This window comes from Ciconia boyciana, chromosome 15 (genome assembly GCF_034638445.1).
Source record: "Ciconia boyciana chromosome 15, ASM3463844v1, whole genome shotgun sequence".
NCBI lineage: Eukaryota > Metazoa > Chordata > Aves > Ciconiiformes > Ciconiidae > Ciconia > Ciconia boyciana.
Window position 1 is genome coordinate 1,488,020 of NC_132948.1, and position 14,258 is coordinate 1,502,277.

At 68.8% G+C, this 14,258-nt stretch overlaps 2 protein-coding genes across 2 annotated transcripts; both read right to left on the reverse strand.

The window, feature by feature from the left end:
• Nucleotides 1-5,178: 5,178 nt before the first annotated feature.
• On the reverse strand, nucleotides 5,179-7,117 carry MTFP1 (mitochondrial fission process 1). Its single transcript, XM_072880356.1, has 4 exons — nucleotides 6,686-7,117; nucleotides 6,024-6,151; nucleotides 5,719-5,951; nucleotides 5,179-5,400 (listed from the first exon to the last, which is right to left on the reverse strand). Exons 1-4 carry the CDS (start codon nucleotides 6,735-6,737, stop codon nucleotides 5,325-5,327), a joined length of 489 nt encoding a protein of 162 aa, XP_072736457.1. The 5' UTR covers nucleotides 6,738-7,117; the 3' UTR covers nucleotides 5,179-5,324.
• Nucleotides 7,118-7,315: 198 nt separating this feature from the next.
• SEC14L2 (SEC14 like lipid binding 2) lies at nucleotides 7,316-12,250 on the reverse strand. Its single transcript, XM_072880355.1, has 12 exons — nucleotides 12,124-12,250; nucleotides 10,745-10,820; nucleotides 10,592-10,635; nucleotides 10,324-10,383; nucleotides 10,062-10,250; nucleotides 9,098-9,193; nucleotides 8,792-8,852; nucleotides 8,631-8,714; nucleotides 8,344-8,450; nucleotides 8,114-8,253; nucleotides 7,845-8,014; nucleotides 7,316-7,761 (listed from the first exon to the last, which is right to left on the reverse strand). Exons 1-12 carry the CDS (start codon nucleotides 12,175-12,177, stop codon nucleotides 7,610-7,612), a joined length of 1,233 nt encoding a protein of 410 aa, XP_072736456.1. The 5' UTR covers nucleotides 12,178-12,250; the 3' UTR covers nucleotides 7,316-7,609.
• Between the last annotated feature and the right edge of the window lie 2,008 nt (nucleotides 12,251-14,258).

The following is a 14,258-nucleotide window of genomic DNA, read 5'->3' on the forward strand; positions in this document are numbered from 1 at the left end:
CTGGGGCTGCAAGCAGGGCCATAATGAGACAAGGATGGTGCGTTGGGGACCAGGACTGTGTGGTGGGACCAGGATCATGCGTGGGACCATGACTGAGTGGTAGGATCAGAACCGTGTGGTGGGACTAGGACCACGTGTAGGACTGAGACAGGGACCATGATGGGACCAGGACCATGTGGTGGGACCAATACCATGAGGTGAGACCAGGAGCATCCATGGGACCAAGACTGAGTGGTGAGACCAGATCAAGTTGTGCCAGGGGAGGGTTAGATCGGATATTAGGAAAAATTTCTTCACCGAAAGGGTTGTCCAGCACTGGACCAGGCTGCCCAGGGAAGTGGTGGAGTCACCATCCCTGGAGGTATTTAAAAGACGTGTAGATGTGGTGCTTAGGGACGTGGTTTAGTGGTGGACTTGGCAGTGCTGGGTTAACGGTTGGACTTGATGATCTTAAAGGTCTTTTCCAACCTCAACGATTCCATGATTCTATGATTCTATGTGGTGCAACCGGGACCAGGGCAAAGCGGTTGGACCAGAGCTGTGTGCAGGACCAAAACTACATGGTGGGACCAGCACCATGCGTGGGAACAGCACTAAGTGGTGGGTCTGGGACCATGCAGCGGGACCTGGTTCTTCTTCAGGACCAGGACTGTGTGCGGGACCAGGCGACCAGACTGAGTGGCAGGACTGGGACTATGTGATGGACAGTCTCGTGGTTTAGCCCCGGTCAGCAACCAAGCCCCACCCAGCCACTCGCTCACCCTCCCCGGTGGGATGGGGGAGAGAATCAGAAGGGTAAAAGTGAGAAGACTCGTGGGTTGAGATAAGAACAGTTTAATAATTGAAATAAAATAATAATAAATTGTAATGAAAAGGAAAACAACGAGAGAGAGAGAGAGAGAGGAACAAAACCCAGGAAAAAAACACGTGATGCAACCGCTCACCAGCTGCTGACCAACCCCAGCCCGTCCCCGCGCAGCCATCGCTGCTCCCCGGCCAACTCCCCCAGTTTCTATACTGAGCATGACGCCTTATGGTATGGAATAGCCCTGTGGGCAGTGGGGGTCAGCTGTCCCGGCCGCGTCCCCTTCTTGTGCGCCCGGCAGAGCAGGGGAAGCTGAAAAGCCCTTGCCCAGTGTCAGCACTGCTCAGCAACAACTAAACCGGCAGTGCGGTATCACGTCATTCGCACCCTAAACCCAACACACAGCGCTGTACCAGCTACTGGGAAGAAAATTAACTCTATCCCGGCCGAAACCAGGACAGGCAGGGACTGGGCGATGATGGGACGGGGACAGTGTGTAGGACAAGCCCCACAGGTGGGGCTGCTGATCGACTGCAGAGAAAATCAAGCAAATCCCCAGCAGCCGGCAGCAGCAGCTGGGCCCGTTGGCACCCGCTGGGGCTTTAAAGGCCCCCAGGTGCTGGGGCTGGGGCAGCTGCTGCTGGGGATGGGGTGGTGCTGGTGGGTGCTGCTGTGTGGGGCTGTGCTGGGGGGGGCAGGTGAGTGGGGCTGGGACCCCTGGCTGCTCCCCTTAGACTCCCCATGGGTTCTACTGGGGGAGGTGGGTGGTGGCATCCGTGTCTGGGTGCGGGAGGGTGGTGGGTGCCCCTTGGTTTTGGCCGGTGCTGGTTCCTGGTGCCCTTGTGGACTTGGTGGTGCAGGTCCTCTTGGTGGAGAGGAGCCTTCCTACAATGGCCCTGCGCTCTGGGGATGTGGGGGTGGAGCAAGGGGGCTTGCCAGGAGCCCCCTGGGCCCCAGCAGGTCTCTAAGGACCCGGTTTGGGTGGGGGGACTAGAGCCACTGGTGGGGTACATGGCTGCTGGCAATGGTGTCCCACCCCATGAGCAGCTCCTGGTCCCTGCCCAGCCCTGGCTGGGGTCCTGGTGCTGGGGGATGCTCCCAGGTGTGCCTGGTGCTGGGGTGGCTGGGGATGCTTAACCTTGCATTTTGGGAGGGTTGTGGAGCACCCACAACCACAGTGGTCCCATGCCAGAGCCACCAAGACCGGGGAGGCCCCAACTGGGGGACCTGGCACTGGGGCAGCACCCTGATGTGCTCAAACCCAGCTGAGCTCCTGGGTGCTCTCCCCTCCCTGTGCGGCACCACCTGCCCTCCGTGAGTCCTGGGGACACCCGAGGACCTGGATGTCCTCACTGTGCCTGGGACATGCTGTTCCAGCTGCTGCATGCTCAGCCCTGCTGCCTAAACCCTCCCCTTGCTGTAGGGACCACCATGGCTCCAGCAGCTTCAGCATCCTCTGGTCACACAGTGGTGGCTTCAGTGGTGTCCTCAGGCATGGGGGCAAGGGCTGCAGCCCCAGTGCTTGCTGCTGCCACCGTGCCTGGGGGGGCTCGTGCTCACCACCGCTCTGAGGAGCCCATCATGAACTTCACCTTGAGGCTCCTGGATGGTGAGTGCTCTGGGTCTTAGGTTGGGTGACAACTTTGGGGGATGAGACCACAGGATGGGTCCAGCTGAGACCCCAGGGACTGACCAGCAGCACCCAGTGTTTTCTCCTGAGTGGCCTCAGCACTAGGGCCCACCAAGAGAAGGTGGCCATCCCTGTAGGACCATCCCTCCCAGCCTTGTGGAGGATGTAGCGCTTTGAATGGTGGTACTTTGAGATGTTCCCCATCCTGTGCTTGACTCTGTGATCAGCTTTTCTGGGGTCAGCTGCCCCTTGTCAGTCGTCTGGGTGATGTGCTCCCTCCCGGCTCCATGGGGGGGACCAGGAAGGTGCTGTAGCTCTGGAGAGCAGGCAGAGAAGCCAGACCAGGGTGACAAAGCCAGGACAGCTCTTGGCCTCCAGGGACAGGGGATGGGCTCTGAAACTGGGGAGCTGCAGGCACCTGCCTCACAGGGGTGCAGGCAAAGACACCTGTGGGTGGTGGTCTGGGATGTGTCTGATGTCCCTATCTGTGGTGGGACAGGCTCGGGGATGTCACGCTGAGCCCACCCTCCCTTCTCCTTCAGGGGACCCCAGTGCCATGAAGCCGCTGGTGCTCAGCCCCAGCTCTGCTCTCCGCCTGGAGGCCAGGGTTGACTTCCCTCCTGGCATCTCCCTGAAGATCGACGTGGATCAGTGCTATGGGACCAGCTCGAAGCAGCTGGGACGCTCCAGGAGGGTCTTCATGGTGGTGAACAGCCGTGGGTCAGTGCCCATGGGGTGGGAGGTGGAGAGTGCCGCTCCAGGCACCCCGAGGTCCTGCAAGATGTCCCGAAGGGGAGGGATGCCCAGGGCCTGGAGACAGCCTGAGAATGTCCCCGTGTTGCTCTCCTGCCTCAGGTGCCTGCACGGGCAGAAGCTGGGGAGCGTGTCTGTCCAGCACCGGAGAGGGGCGTCTGCTCTCCAGCTCACCATCCCGGCCCCCGCGCTGGAGGATGAGCCTGAGGAAGAGGAGGTGAGGCTGGGGTGATGCCCTTGGTGGTGGGACGGAGGCCCTACTGGGGATGACCTGGGGCTCCCAAAGCATCGTCCCTCCTGGGGCACCCTGCTCCCCACTGGGGTGGTCTCCACCCCATGGGGGTGGGTGGGAGGAGAGCGGGGTCCCTGAGGTGCTGGTGGCACACCCTGCCCGGGGCCGGTGTCTCGGCAGGTCTACGTGCACTGCCTGCTGACGGCGTGGGGCCCCGCCGGCGCCCGGGCGCGTGGCACCAGGTCCTGCTTCTACAGCCAGGCCACGGCCAGGTAAGCTCAGCCCTGGCGTGGGCACCCTGACGGTGCCCCAGGTCCTGAGCACCCATGGGTGCTTTGGGAGCAGAAGCCACTTGGCAAGGGGACCCAGCTGGGGCTCCGAGTGACCCCACTGTGCTCCGGATGCCACCTCTTCCCCCGTGGTAGCCAGGTGGCATTACCACAGGTCCTGGCTCCCTCTGGGTGCAGATGAATTGGGCAGGTGCTTGGTGTCACCTGGGGGACATCTCCTCTGGGGTGGCTGAGACCTGCAGGGCTGGAGGGACCTGGTGGCATGACACCGTGTGGGTCTGGGGGCGGAGGCTGGGGACCCCCAGACCCCTCACCCCCAGCTCTGTCCTCTCCTCCCAGCTGGCACAATGCAGAGGACCCCTCCCGGAGCACCCCGTGCCACTGCTGTGACACCGGCTGTCCCCCTGGTGACGCCCTCCCCAGAAAGCTGCCAGGTACCGGGGCTGGGCTGTGGTGGCTCCACATGGCTTTGGGATCTGGGGGGGTTCCTGGGGCTGGGTCAGGCTGTACGGGCTGCGTCCTCCCGCAGGGCTCCCAGGAGAGGGGACGCTCCGCTGGGAGATGGCTGGACCACTGCTAGTGCAGAAGGAGAAGGTGCCATGGTATGAAGGTGAGCGGACAACCCCAAACGTCCCCCCGTGGCCCCAGACCCACCACCCCAGGTGCTGAAGCCACCTCCAAACCCCCTATTTTGGTGCTTTTTTTTTGTGCTGTCCCCAGCGCCGTGCCGCACGGTGAAGAGGTTCCTGCTGGCCGGACTGGCCCTGGTGGGCAGCGCCCTGGTGGCAGCCGCGCTGGTGGGGGCTCTGCTGGGGCTGGCCTTGGCTGCCTGGCGCCTGGGTGGGCGCCGGCGGGGACGGCGACGGCCGAGGCCGCAGTGTCCCTTCCATGCGGAGCTGCAGAGCGTGGTGGCGGCCCTGGTCCTCAAGGAGCCAGAGAAAGGGGGCGAGGGGGGTCCAGAGTACCGCGGCCTGGCGCAGGGCTCGGCGTGAGCCGGCGACCCCCTTTCTCCCCGATAAAAGGTGGCTTTCTTTTCTCTAAAGCTTCTCCTGGTGGTTCCATGTGGGTGCCACCGTGGGCTGGGGCCGTGCTGCCATGCCTGGGAGCCACAGCTCCTGGCGGTACCTCCTGGTAGCAGGAGACGTGGCTTTGCGGCACGGCGTGTCCCCAGCCTGTGGTGCTGGAGCTGGTGGCTCCTGGCTGGGGGGGTTCTGGTCCCTGGAGGCACCACTGAAGACCTGGGACACGGTGGCAGCTCTGTGGGGACGGTCCCATGAGGCCGGTAGTGGCCCCGGTGGGGTTCCAGCGAGGAGCTGGGGGTGCTGGTGGGGTGATCAGGGACCCCACATCCCAGGATGGAGATGCCCATAGGGTGCTGAGCCCGGGGGTGGGGACCCAGGTGTCCCCCACAGGAGGGGAGGTGGCAGTGGGTCCCCACCACCGTACCCAAGCATCACCTGGCACGGGGTCAGGCTTGAAACGGTTTATTAGGACCACCGGGGGGGGGGGGGGCAGGGTGGCCGCTCCGGGGTCACCGCCGGAGCGAGGGTTCACAGTGGCTGGGTCACAGCACCCCCACAGCAGCAGCGTGCCTCAGTTTCCCCCGACGGGGGCTCAGCGTGGGGCCGGGGGCCCTCCTGGTGCCCTGTAGAGCTTGCGGAGGCTGGAGTCCAGCAGGAAATCCACGGTCCTGGGGGGGGGAGGGTGAGGTCCCTGGGGTGCGGTTAAGGTGGGGGGGCCTGGCCGGGCTGGCCCTACCCCCCGCGGCCCCGTCCCTCGCGTCACCGAGGTCCCAGCCCCACCACAACCCGGCTTAGCACGGCCTCGCCCCGCTGATCCCCGTCCCCGTGGGGCTGTGTCCCGGCCGGACCCCGGCAAAGCCCCTTTGGGGCGGGGGCCCCCCCAGCCCCGAGCCCATACTGGGACCAGTTCCCCGGGCAGGAGAAGCGCCCAGGATGCGGGAGGGGGGGGCGGTCGGTACCCGCGGGTCCCCCCCGCGTCCCCCTACCTGTCGATGGGGGTGACGATGAGGGGGATGGCGGCCAGCCCCAGGGCGGTGGTGGTCCAGCGGCGGAGGGGCAGGGGCCAGCGGGTGAGGGCACCCAGCAGGGCCAGCGAGGCGGCGCAGAGGCGGTTGATGGTGAGGCCGGGGATGGCCACCGAGGCCAGGCTCTGCCAGACGAAGGTGTCCACCACGGCCACCCCCACCCGCGTGGCCCGCGCGGGGTCCTGTGCGTGGGCCTGGGGGGGGTGACAGAGGGGGTCAGCGGGGAGGGATGGGGGGGTCCGGGGGCGGGAGGGGGTGACACTCACGGCGGCGGCTCTCCGGCCCTTGTCGATGGCGTCGGCGGTCACGTAGGCGGTGGCCACGCCGTAGCTGGCCCACACCACCTGCACCGGCACCAGCGGGCGGAAGGACTCGCCCACCTCGTTGGCGTAACCTGGGGGCGGGGGGTCAGCGGGGGGCACCGGCCGCGGCCCCGGGAGCAGGGAGGGCCGGCGGCAGGGCCGGGGCGTTGGGAGCAGCCGGGTCACCTTGGAGCCCCGCTGCCCCCGGGAGCGGGGCTGCCGGTGACCGGGCCCGGTGCTGGGACCAGTGTCTGGGACCGGTACCCGGTGTCACTGCACGCAGCGTGACGGTGCCGGCGCCCGGTGCCGGTGTGCGCTGCCAGTGCCCGGTACCGGTGCCAGTACGCAGCGTCAGCGCCCGCTGTGTGGTGCCGGTGCCCGGTATCGGTGCCGGTGTGCGGTGCCGGTACCCGGTGCTGGTGTCCGGCACTGGTACCCGGTGCCCGGTGCGGTACCCGGTGTTAGTGCCCGAGGAGAGGCGTCGGTGCCGGGCGCGGTGCCCGGTGCCGGTACCCGACGCGGTGCCCGACGCGGTGCCCGGTGCAGTGCCGGTCCCGGTGCAGTGCCCGGTGCCGTGCCCGGCGCCCGACGCGGTGCCCGGTGCCGTGCGCGGTGCCGGTGCTCACCCAGGTACCGGACCCACGTGTCCCGGTAGGGGTCGCGCTCCGCCGCCCCCATGGCGCGCGCCCCCGCCGCTGCCGCCGGACGAGCTCGCCCCGCCCCTGAGCGTGCGTCACCAGGCCCCGCCCCGCGCCACCGCAGGGCGGGAATCGCCCGGCGGCGAGATGGCGGCGGGGGGGGCGGGGCCTGGCTGCACACGTGACCCCGCGGCGGAGGCGGGGTCGGGGCACGCGGCCCTGGGGCGCCGGCGGTCACGTGGGCGGGACGCGGGGGCGGGGCGGGGGCAGCGGCAGCGGGACCCCGGGATGGGGCGGGGCAGTTATGGGGCTGGGTTATGGGGCTGGAGCGGTTGTGGGGCTGGAGGAGCAGTTATGGGGCTGGGTTATGGGCAACGAGCGGTTGTGGGGCTGGAGGAGCAGTTATGGGGCTGGGGGGAACAAGGAGCGGTTATGGGGCTGGAGGAACAGTTATGGGGCTGGGGGGAGCAAAGAGCAGTTATGGGGCTGGAGGAACAGTTATGGGGCTGGGGGGAACAAGGAGCAGTTATGGGGCTGGGGGGACAAGGAGCACTTATGGGGCTGGGGGAACAAGGAGCAGCTGTGGGGCTGGGAGACAAAAACCAGAGGAGACCCAGCTCGGTCCGTCCCTTTACTCCCCCCGCCCCACGCAGCAGCAGCAAGTGGGCGCAGGACCCACATAAGGCACAGGGAGGGGGGACCCCGGGCGCTCCGGCCCCCCGCGGCCCCCCGCAGCCCCCCGCCTCGGTCCGTGAGCTCCGGGGGCTCAGCCCCCTTTCTCCATCCTCCCGGCCGCCGCGCTGGCGGGGGGCACCCGGCCGTCCCGGGGGCACGGAGCAGCCGCCTGCCCGGCTGCGGGCCCTCGGGGTCCCCCTGCGGTGCGGGGGGCCCCGGGGCCGTGGGGGGCCGGCGCTAGGGGCTGTGGTTGAGGGCCACCTCGCTGAGCCTGTCCCCCAGCTTCTGGATCTGCTGGGCGGAGGCGGCGTCGGGCAGCAGCACCTCCACGCTGTAGCTGACCTTCTTGGCGTGGAGGTAGCTGTAGGTGTTGTCGAAGCGCAGGACGTCTGCGGGGAGACGGGGGGGTGTCGGGGACACGGGGAACACCCCGGGGTCCCCCCAGCGCCCCGGGGAAGGGGGATGCGCTCACAGATGCCGGGCGTGGAGCAGGTGAGGGAGCCGTCCTCGGGCACCATGTGGGAGTTGTAGCGTTGGTTGGGGTAGACCTCGGTCATCTCACCCGCCCGCTGCCGCTCCCCGATCTTGGTCTTCAGGTACACCCCGAAACCCACGTCGGCTCCCTCCGACCTGAACTGCCACCTGTGCCGGAAAGAGCCGCCGGGGTCCCGCGGCGGGGCTGGGGACACCCGCCATTGCGTGTGTGTCCCCCCACCCCGCGGCGTGGAGCCCCCTCCTCACCTGAGGACGCAGCCGGGGAAGAGGATCTCGTACTCGACCTGGTAGGACGAGCCGCGGCTGACCACCACCGTGTGCTCGTACTGCTGCGCCAGCTGGTTCCGCACGTAGTAGTGCTGGGGCACGTCCCCCCCGTAGTTGATCTGGAAGGGGATGGAGGTGACGCGGGTATGGGGGGACCGCCCGGGCACCCCTGAGGAACCCGGGCCGGGGGGGGGGGGGGCTTCTCCTACCTTGCTCGGGCACTTGGGGTCCCCGTCGGGGTCCGTCAGGGTGCCCCCGTACTCCACCGGGATCTGCTCGGGGTCAATGTACTTCTGCAGGACCTCCTTCCAGTTGGCTGGTGGGGTGGAGGACAGCGGGGTTTGGGGGGGCTGTGACCCCTGCGGGGAGCCCCAGCCCCGCTGGGGACCCCCCCTCCAGGGTTGGGGTTTCACCCCTGGGTGGGATGAAAGCGGAGGGGGACGTGGCACCCCGTTTTCGGCTTCCACCGCATCCCGGGGAGGGGGTCAGGACTCACACCCCAGGACCACGACCTTCTTGCGGGTGTCCTCGCTCAGGAAGTGCTTGACGAGGTTGTAGGCCACGGGGAAGATCTTGGGGGCTGGGGGGCGGACGGGGGGCGTTAGGGTGGGGGTCAGCACCCTGACGGGGGGAGCGGGACCCCGGGGCCGAACTCACCCTTCACGATAAACAGCCGCTTGAGGGACTCGGGGTAATTCTCCTCGAACATGGACAGGAGCTGCAGGATGGGGAGAGCTTCAGGTCATCCTCCCGTCCCACGTACCCACCAGGGCACACGGGGGAGCATGGCGGGGCCGGGACCCCCAGCCCAAAACGCCGGGGGGGTGCGGGGCAGCGGCAGGGACCTGCTCTTGCATCGTCCCTCGGGGCCATGAGCCAGCCCAGATCCCTGCGTCACCGCCGCAGCCTGGGGACGGCGGGCCCGGGCCGGGGAAGGGGGGGGTCGGGCAGGGAGCCTCTCACCTCCCCGTACGTGTCCACGGCTGGCTTCCAGAGGTGCTTCAAGCCCAGGCCCTCGCAGTCGTAGACCATCAGCACCATCTCGATCTTCTTGCCCAGCTGGGACGGGAGGATGGGGGGGCTCAGGCGGTGCCCGGCCCCGGTGGGGACCCGCGGGAGGGGGGGGCTCCCGGCCAGCCCCGGGGACAGGGTGGTCCCCCACACCGCAGGGGGACCCCGAGGGCCCGCAGCCGGGCAGGCGGCTGCTCCGTGCCCCCGGGACGGCCGGGTGCCCCCCGCCAGCGCGGCGGCCGGGAGGATGGAGAAAGGGGGCTGAGCCCCCGGAGCTCACGGACCGAGGCGGGGGGCTGCGGGGGGCCGCGGGGGGCCGGAGCACCCGGGGTCCCCCCTCCCTGTGCCTTATGTGGGTCCTGCGCCCACTTGCTGCTGCTGCGTGGGGCGGGGGGAGTAAAGGGACGGACCGAGCTGGGTCTCCTCTGGTTTTTGTCTCCCAGCCCCACAGCTGCTCCTTGTTCCCCCCAGCCCCATAACTGCTCCTTGTTCCCCCAGCCCCATAATTGCTCCTTGCCCCCCAGCCCCATAATTGCTCCTTGTTCCCCCCAGCCCCATAACTGCTCCTTGCCCCCCAGCCCCATAATTGCTCCTTGTTCCTCCTAGCCCCATAAAAGCTCCTTGGACCCCCTGGCCAGAGCCTCCTCCCAAGCGCTGCCGTGGGGAGAAGGGGCGTCGCGGGCTGGTGTGGGTGCTGGGACCGGGACACGGGCTGGGGGGACGACGGGGACGTGGGCTGGTGGGGACGGACAGGACGCGGACTCGTGGGGCTGGCGGGGACGTGGGGTGGTGGGGATGGAGCAGACGCGGACTCGTGGGGCTGGCGGGGACACGGATTGGCGGGGACAGGGGGGAGCTGGGCTGGTGGGGCTGGCAGGGCGCGGGCAGGGCAGGCAGGGCGCGGGCAGGCGCCCACCTTCTGGCTCTGCCGCTCGCACTCTCGCCGCAGCACCTCGCAGTCGCGGAACTTGTTCTTGAGCAAGTCCTGCTTGGAGGCGGAGAAGAGCAGCCCCTTGGCGTCCAGCGGCCCGATGATGTCGTACCAGACCGGGCTGCCCTCCCGGTCGTAGCCGCACATCCCCCCGGACATGTACTTCCTGATGACCTGCGGGAGCACGGGGAGGCTCAGGGGGACAGGCCCCTCCAGGGACACCCGCCCCGGGGCTGGGGACACCCACCTCGGGGGCCTCCCAGGCAATGATGTTGTCGGCGTCCATGTGCTTGCGGACCTCGATGTGCTGCGGGGGGGGGGAGCGGAGCAAGCCGGGGTGAGGGGATTTGGGGACCCCCGACCCCATGGGATGGGGTGCACCCCGTGGGCAGGTCACCCTTGTCGGGAGAGAGCAGCTGGGCGGGTGGCCCATGGCACGCTGTCCCATCCCAGGTGACAACTGGGAGCTCGGCAGCGGTACGGCGGGGTCCCTCCAAAAAGCGGGGTGCGCTCACCTTGCGGAGCATCGCCTCCGACTTGGGCAGGTCGAAGCAGCGTGCTGCAAGAGAGCAGAGAGCTCAGCCCCGCCGCCGGCGTCCCCGGCTCCGCGGCCCCCCTTGGGGTCTTCCAGCCCCCCGCCACGTGTCGTCCCCCCACCCGGGGGTTACCTCGGAGCCATTTCAGGAGGAAACAGTCGTCCTGGGAGGGCAGGGAGGGCAGCACGTCCTGCAGGTTCTCCCGAAACTGCGGGGAGAAGAGGGACCGTTGGCGGAGGGGTCCCCGCTTCCACCCCAAAAGCCCCACGGCTGGAAGTTTGTCCCGTCCCTGTCGTCCCCCCCCGGAAAAGTCCCAGCCAGGACTGGGAGCATCCCAGGAGAGAGGGGACGCCCCGTGCCCCGTCCCTGCCACCATGATGAGCACCCCCGGGGCCTCCACTCTCCTCCCCGGCAGGGGACCGTCCCCAGGCTGGCCACCAGCACCGGCCGTCCCCAGGCCAGTGCCCTTGCACAAGGGTGCGAGTGGGGGCTGCCACCCACCCGGCTCCCCCGGGGAGGGTCCCGCTGCCACCCTCGCCCTGCAGGGACCAGGCGGACCCGTCCTCTCCTTTGCCATCGCCGGTGGCACCTTTGGGATGGAGCCGGCCGCCGACGGCCACCGCGCAACCCCCGCTCCGGTGACACCCTGGCTCCAGGTCCCCCCGCTCCGGTGACACCCCGGCGAGTCGCAGCCGCCCTGGCCAGCCCGGAGCGGGCAGGAGGGGGCCGGGGCACCCTGGGCACGCGGCCCCGCTCGCCCCGGCCAGGCTACGGCCCAAATCTCCGTGCCAGCGCGGGACGTCCCCGTAATGAGGCCGATTAGATTATCTCCCACTGAATTTAGGTGTAACTAAACCCGGGATTAGCTTCTTCACCCTGAGAAAAACAAGGTGCCGGCGGACGGGCGTCGCAGCCCGGCCTCCCTCGCCTGCCCGTCGCCGCCTCGGCACCGGGAGGGCTCAGCTGCGCGCCGGCCCCGGCCCCCGAGCCCGCGGGGGTCGTCGCCCGTGGCTGGCGGTTGGCAGCGGCACCGGCAGCCGCTGGGGCGGAATAAACCGGGGCAGAGCCTGGCGCCCCGGGGAGGTGCCGGGGCGGGCGTCGGGGGCGGCCCGGCCGCCATGGAGGGGGGGGGGGGACACCGCGCCGGTTGGGGCGGGCGCCCGGGGCCGCGGGAGCCCCGCGGGTGTGTCCCGGCCGGGGGGCGGGGGGAAGGACGGGGGAGGGCCGGGGGCTCCGCCGGCGGGGCGGTCCAGCTGGCGGGACATCCCCCCCCACCCCCCGGGACGGTCCTTGCCCAGCGGGCAGCGGCACGGGGGGGGGGGCAGCCCCCCGGTTTGGGCTCCGGGGCGGCGGCCGGAGCACCCCGGGGCCGGGGGCGGGCGATGCCCGTCGCCGCGCAGCGCGGCGGATGCGGGAGCGGATGCGGGAGCGCATCGGGGCGGCCCCGGCAGCCCGGCCCCGGCAGCCCGGCCCCGCTCCCCGCCTCCCCCCCGCCGCCGGTCCCGGCTCACCTGGGCCAGCGCCTCCGCCTGCCGCGGGCTGAGGTCCCCGAGGCGGCCGCTCATGGTGCCCGGCCCGCGGGGACGCGCGGCTCTGCGGGGCGGCGGCGGCGGCCGCCGGTTGCGGGGGCCCCGGAGCGCCGCCCCCGCCCCGCCCCGCCCCGCCCCGCCCGCCCCGGCCTTGGACCCTGCCCGCCCGCCCTGCCCGCCCGGTCAGCGCCCGCCGCCCCGGGAACCGGGCGAGGGGGCGGGGGGGCGGGGGGTATGGGGGCAATAGGGGCTGTGGGGGCTATAGGGGTGTGGGGGTATGGGGGCTATAGGGGGTATGGGGGCTATAGGGAGTTATGGGGGCTATAGGGGTATGGGGGCTGTAGGGATGTATGACAGGTATGGGGGCAATAGGGGCTGTGGGGGCTATAGGGGTGTGGGGGACATGGGGGGCTTTGGGGGCTATGGGGAGTTATGGGGGCTGTAGGGGTATGGGGGCTCTAGGGGTGTGGGGGTATGGGGGCTATAGGGGTGTGGGGGGTATGGGGGTTATGGGGGCTATAGGGGTATGGGGGCTGTAGGGATGTATGACAGGTATGGGGGCTATAGGGGTGTGGGGGTATGGGGGTTATAGGCGGTATGGGGGCTCTAGGGGGTGTGGGGGCTATAGGGGTATGGGGGCTATAGGGAGTTATGGGGGCTGTAGGGATGTATGACGGGTATGGGGGCTCTAGGGGGTGTGGAGGGTATGGGGGTTATAGGGGGTGTGGGGGTATGGGGGTTATGGGGGCTATAGGGGTATGGGGGCTGTAGGGATGTATGACAGGTATGGGGGCTATAGGGGTGTGGGGGGTATGGGGGTTATAGGCGGTATGGGGGCTCTAGGGGTGTGGGGGCTATAGGGGTATGGGGGCTATAGGGAGTTATGGGGGCTGTAGGGATGTATGACGGGTATGGGGGCTCTAGGGGGTGTGGAGGGTATGGGGGTTATAGGGGGTGTGGGGGCAATAGGGAGTTATGGGGGCTATAGGGGGTATGGGGGCTATAGGGATGTATGACGGGTATGGGGGCTATAGGGGTGTGGGGGACATGGGGTGTATGGGGGCTATGAGGGGTGGAGGCTATAGGGATGTATGGGGGCTATAGGGGGTATGGGGGCTATAGGGAGTATGGGGGCACAGGGGGCATGGGGGCTATAGGGGGTATGGGGACACGGAGGGGCATGGGGATTATGTGGGGCACAGGAGGGTATGGGGGCCATGGGGGGTATGGAGGAACATGGGAGGTGGGGGTACAGGAGGGTATGGGGGTATGGGGCTATGGGGGTATGGGGCTATGGGAGTGTGGGGCTGTGGGGGCGTGGGAGGACACGGGGGGTTGGGGAGCATGGGGCCGGGGGCAGGGGTGGGACATGGTGATATGGGGGCAGGTGGCAGGGAGAGGGGACAGCGATGGAGACAGGGACAGGGACAGGCATGGGAAGGGGAACGGAAAGTGGAGCAGGGGACAGAGAGGGGACGGGGGGACGGCTCAGGCGCAGGGGCTGCGGGACGGGGTAAGGGGCTGGGGCAGGGGCAGGGCACCGGGGAGAGGGGACAGGGACAGGGCACGGGGCAGAGGCACCAGGGACACCGGGCTCACCCTCCCACTGCCAGCTGAGGCACAGTGGCCCTCGCTCCCCAGGGAGAGGGGACCTCCCCGAGAGGGGACCCCAGCCGGGCAGGGGGTCCTGGCCAGGAGAGGGGGGCCCTGCGGGGGTCCCACAGCCCTGGCACCCACAGACCTGCTCCGGTCGGGGTCCCGAGCAGGGGCAGGTTCCGCTGTCCCCACTGTCCCCTCCCAGGAGTGCTGTGTGTGTCCCGTGGGGCTGCGCATGTCCCATGGAGCCATGGATGTCCCATGGAGCCACCCGTGTCCCTTGGAGCTGGGCATGTCCCATGGAGCCATGTGTGTCCCTTGGAGCTGGGCATGTCCCATGGAGCCATGCGTGTCCCTTGGAGCTGTGGCTGTCCCATGGAGCCATGGATGTCCCATGGAACCACCCGTGTCCCTTGGAGCTGTGGCTGTCCCATGGAGCCATGGATGTCCCATGGAGCCACCCATGTCCCTTGGAGCTGGGCATGTCCCATGGAGCCATGGATGTCCCATGGAACCACCCG

Excerpts from the sequence above, each read along its gene's own strand:
- MTFP1 (XM_072880356.1), bottom strand. The coding sequence starts at position 6,737 with ATGGGGGCGGCGGAGCGCGACCCCTACCGGGACACGTGGGTCCGGTAC. Across the intron at positions 6,152-6,685 it reads CACGTGGGTCCGGTACCTGG|GTTACGCCAACGAGGTGGGC; the intron begins GTGAGCACCGGC and ends CCCCGCCCCCAG. Across the intron at positions 5,952-6,023 it reads AGGGCCGGAGAGCCGCCGCC|GCCCACGCACAGGACCCCGC; the intron begins GTGAGTGTCACC and ends CACCCCCCCCAG.
- SEC14L2 (XM_072880355.1), bottom strand. The coding sequence starts at position 12,177 with ATGAGCGGCCGCCTCGGGGACCTCAGCCCGCGGCAGGCGGAGGCGCTG. Across the intron at positions 10,636-10,744 it reads CCTCCTGAAATGGCTCCGAG|CACGCTGCTTCGACCTGCCC; the intron begins GTAACCCCCGGG and ends GCTCTCTTGCAG. Across the intron at positions 8,254-8,343 it reads ACCCCAAGTGCCCGAGCAAG|ATCAACTACGGGGGGGACGT; the intron begins GTAGGAGAAGCC and ends ATCCCCTTCCAG.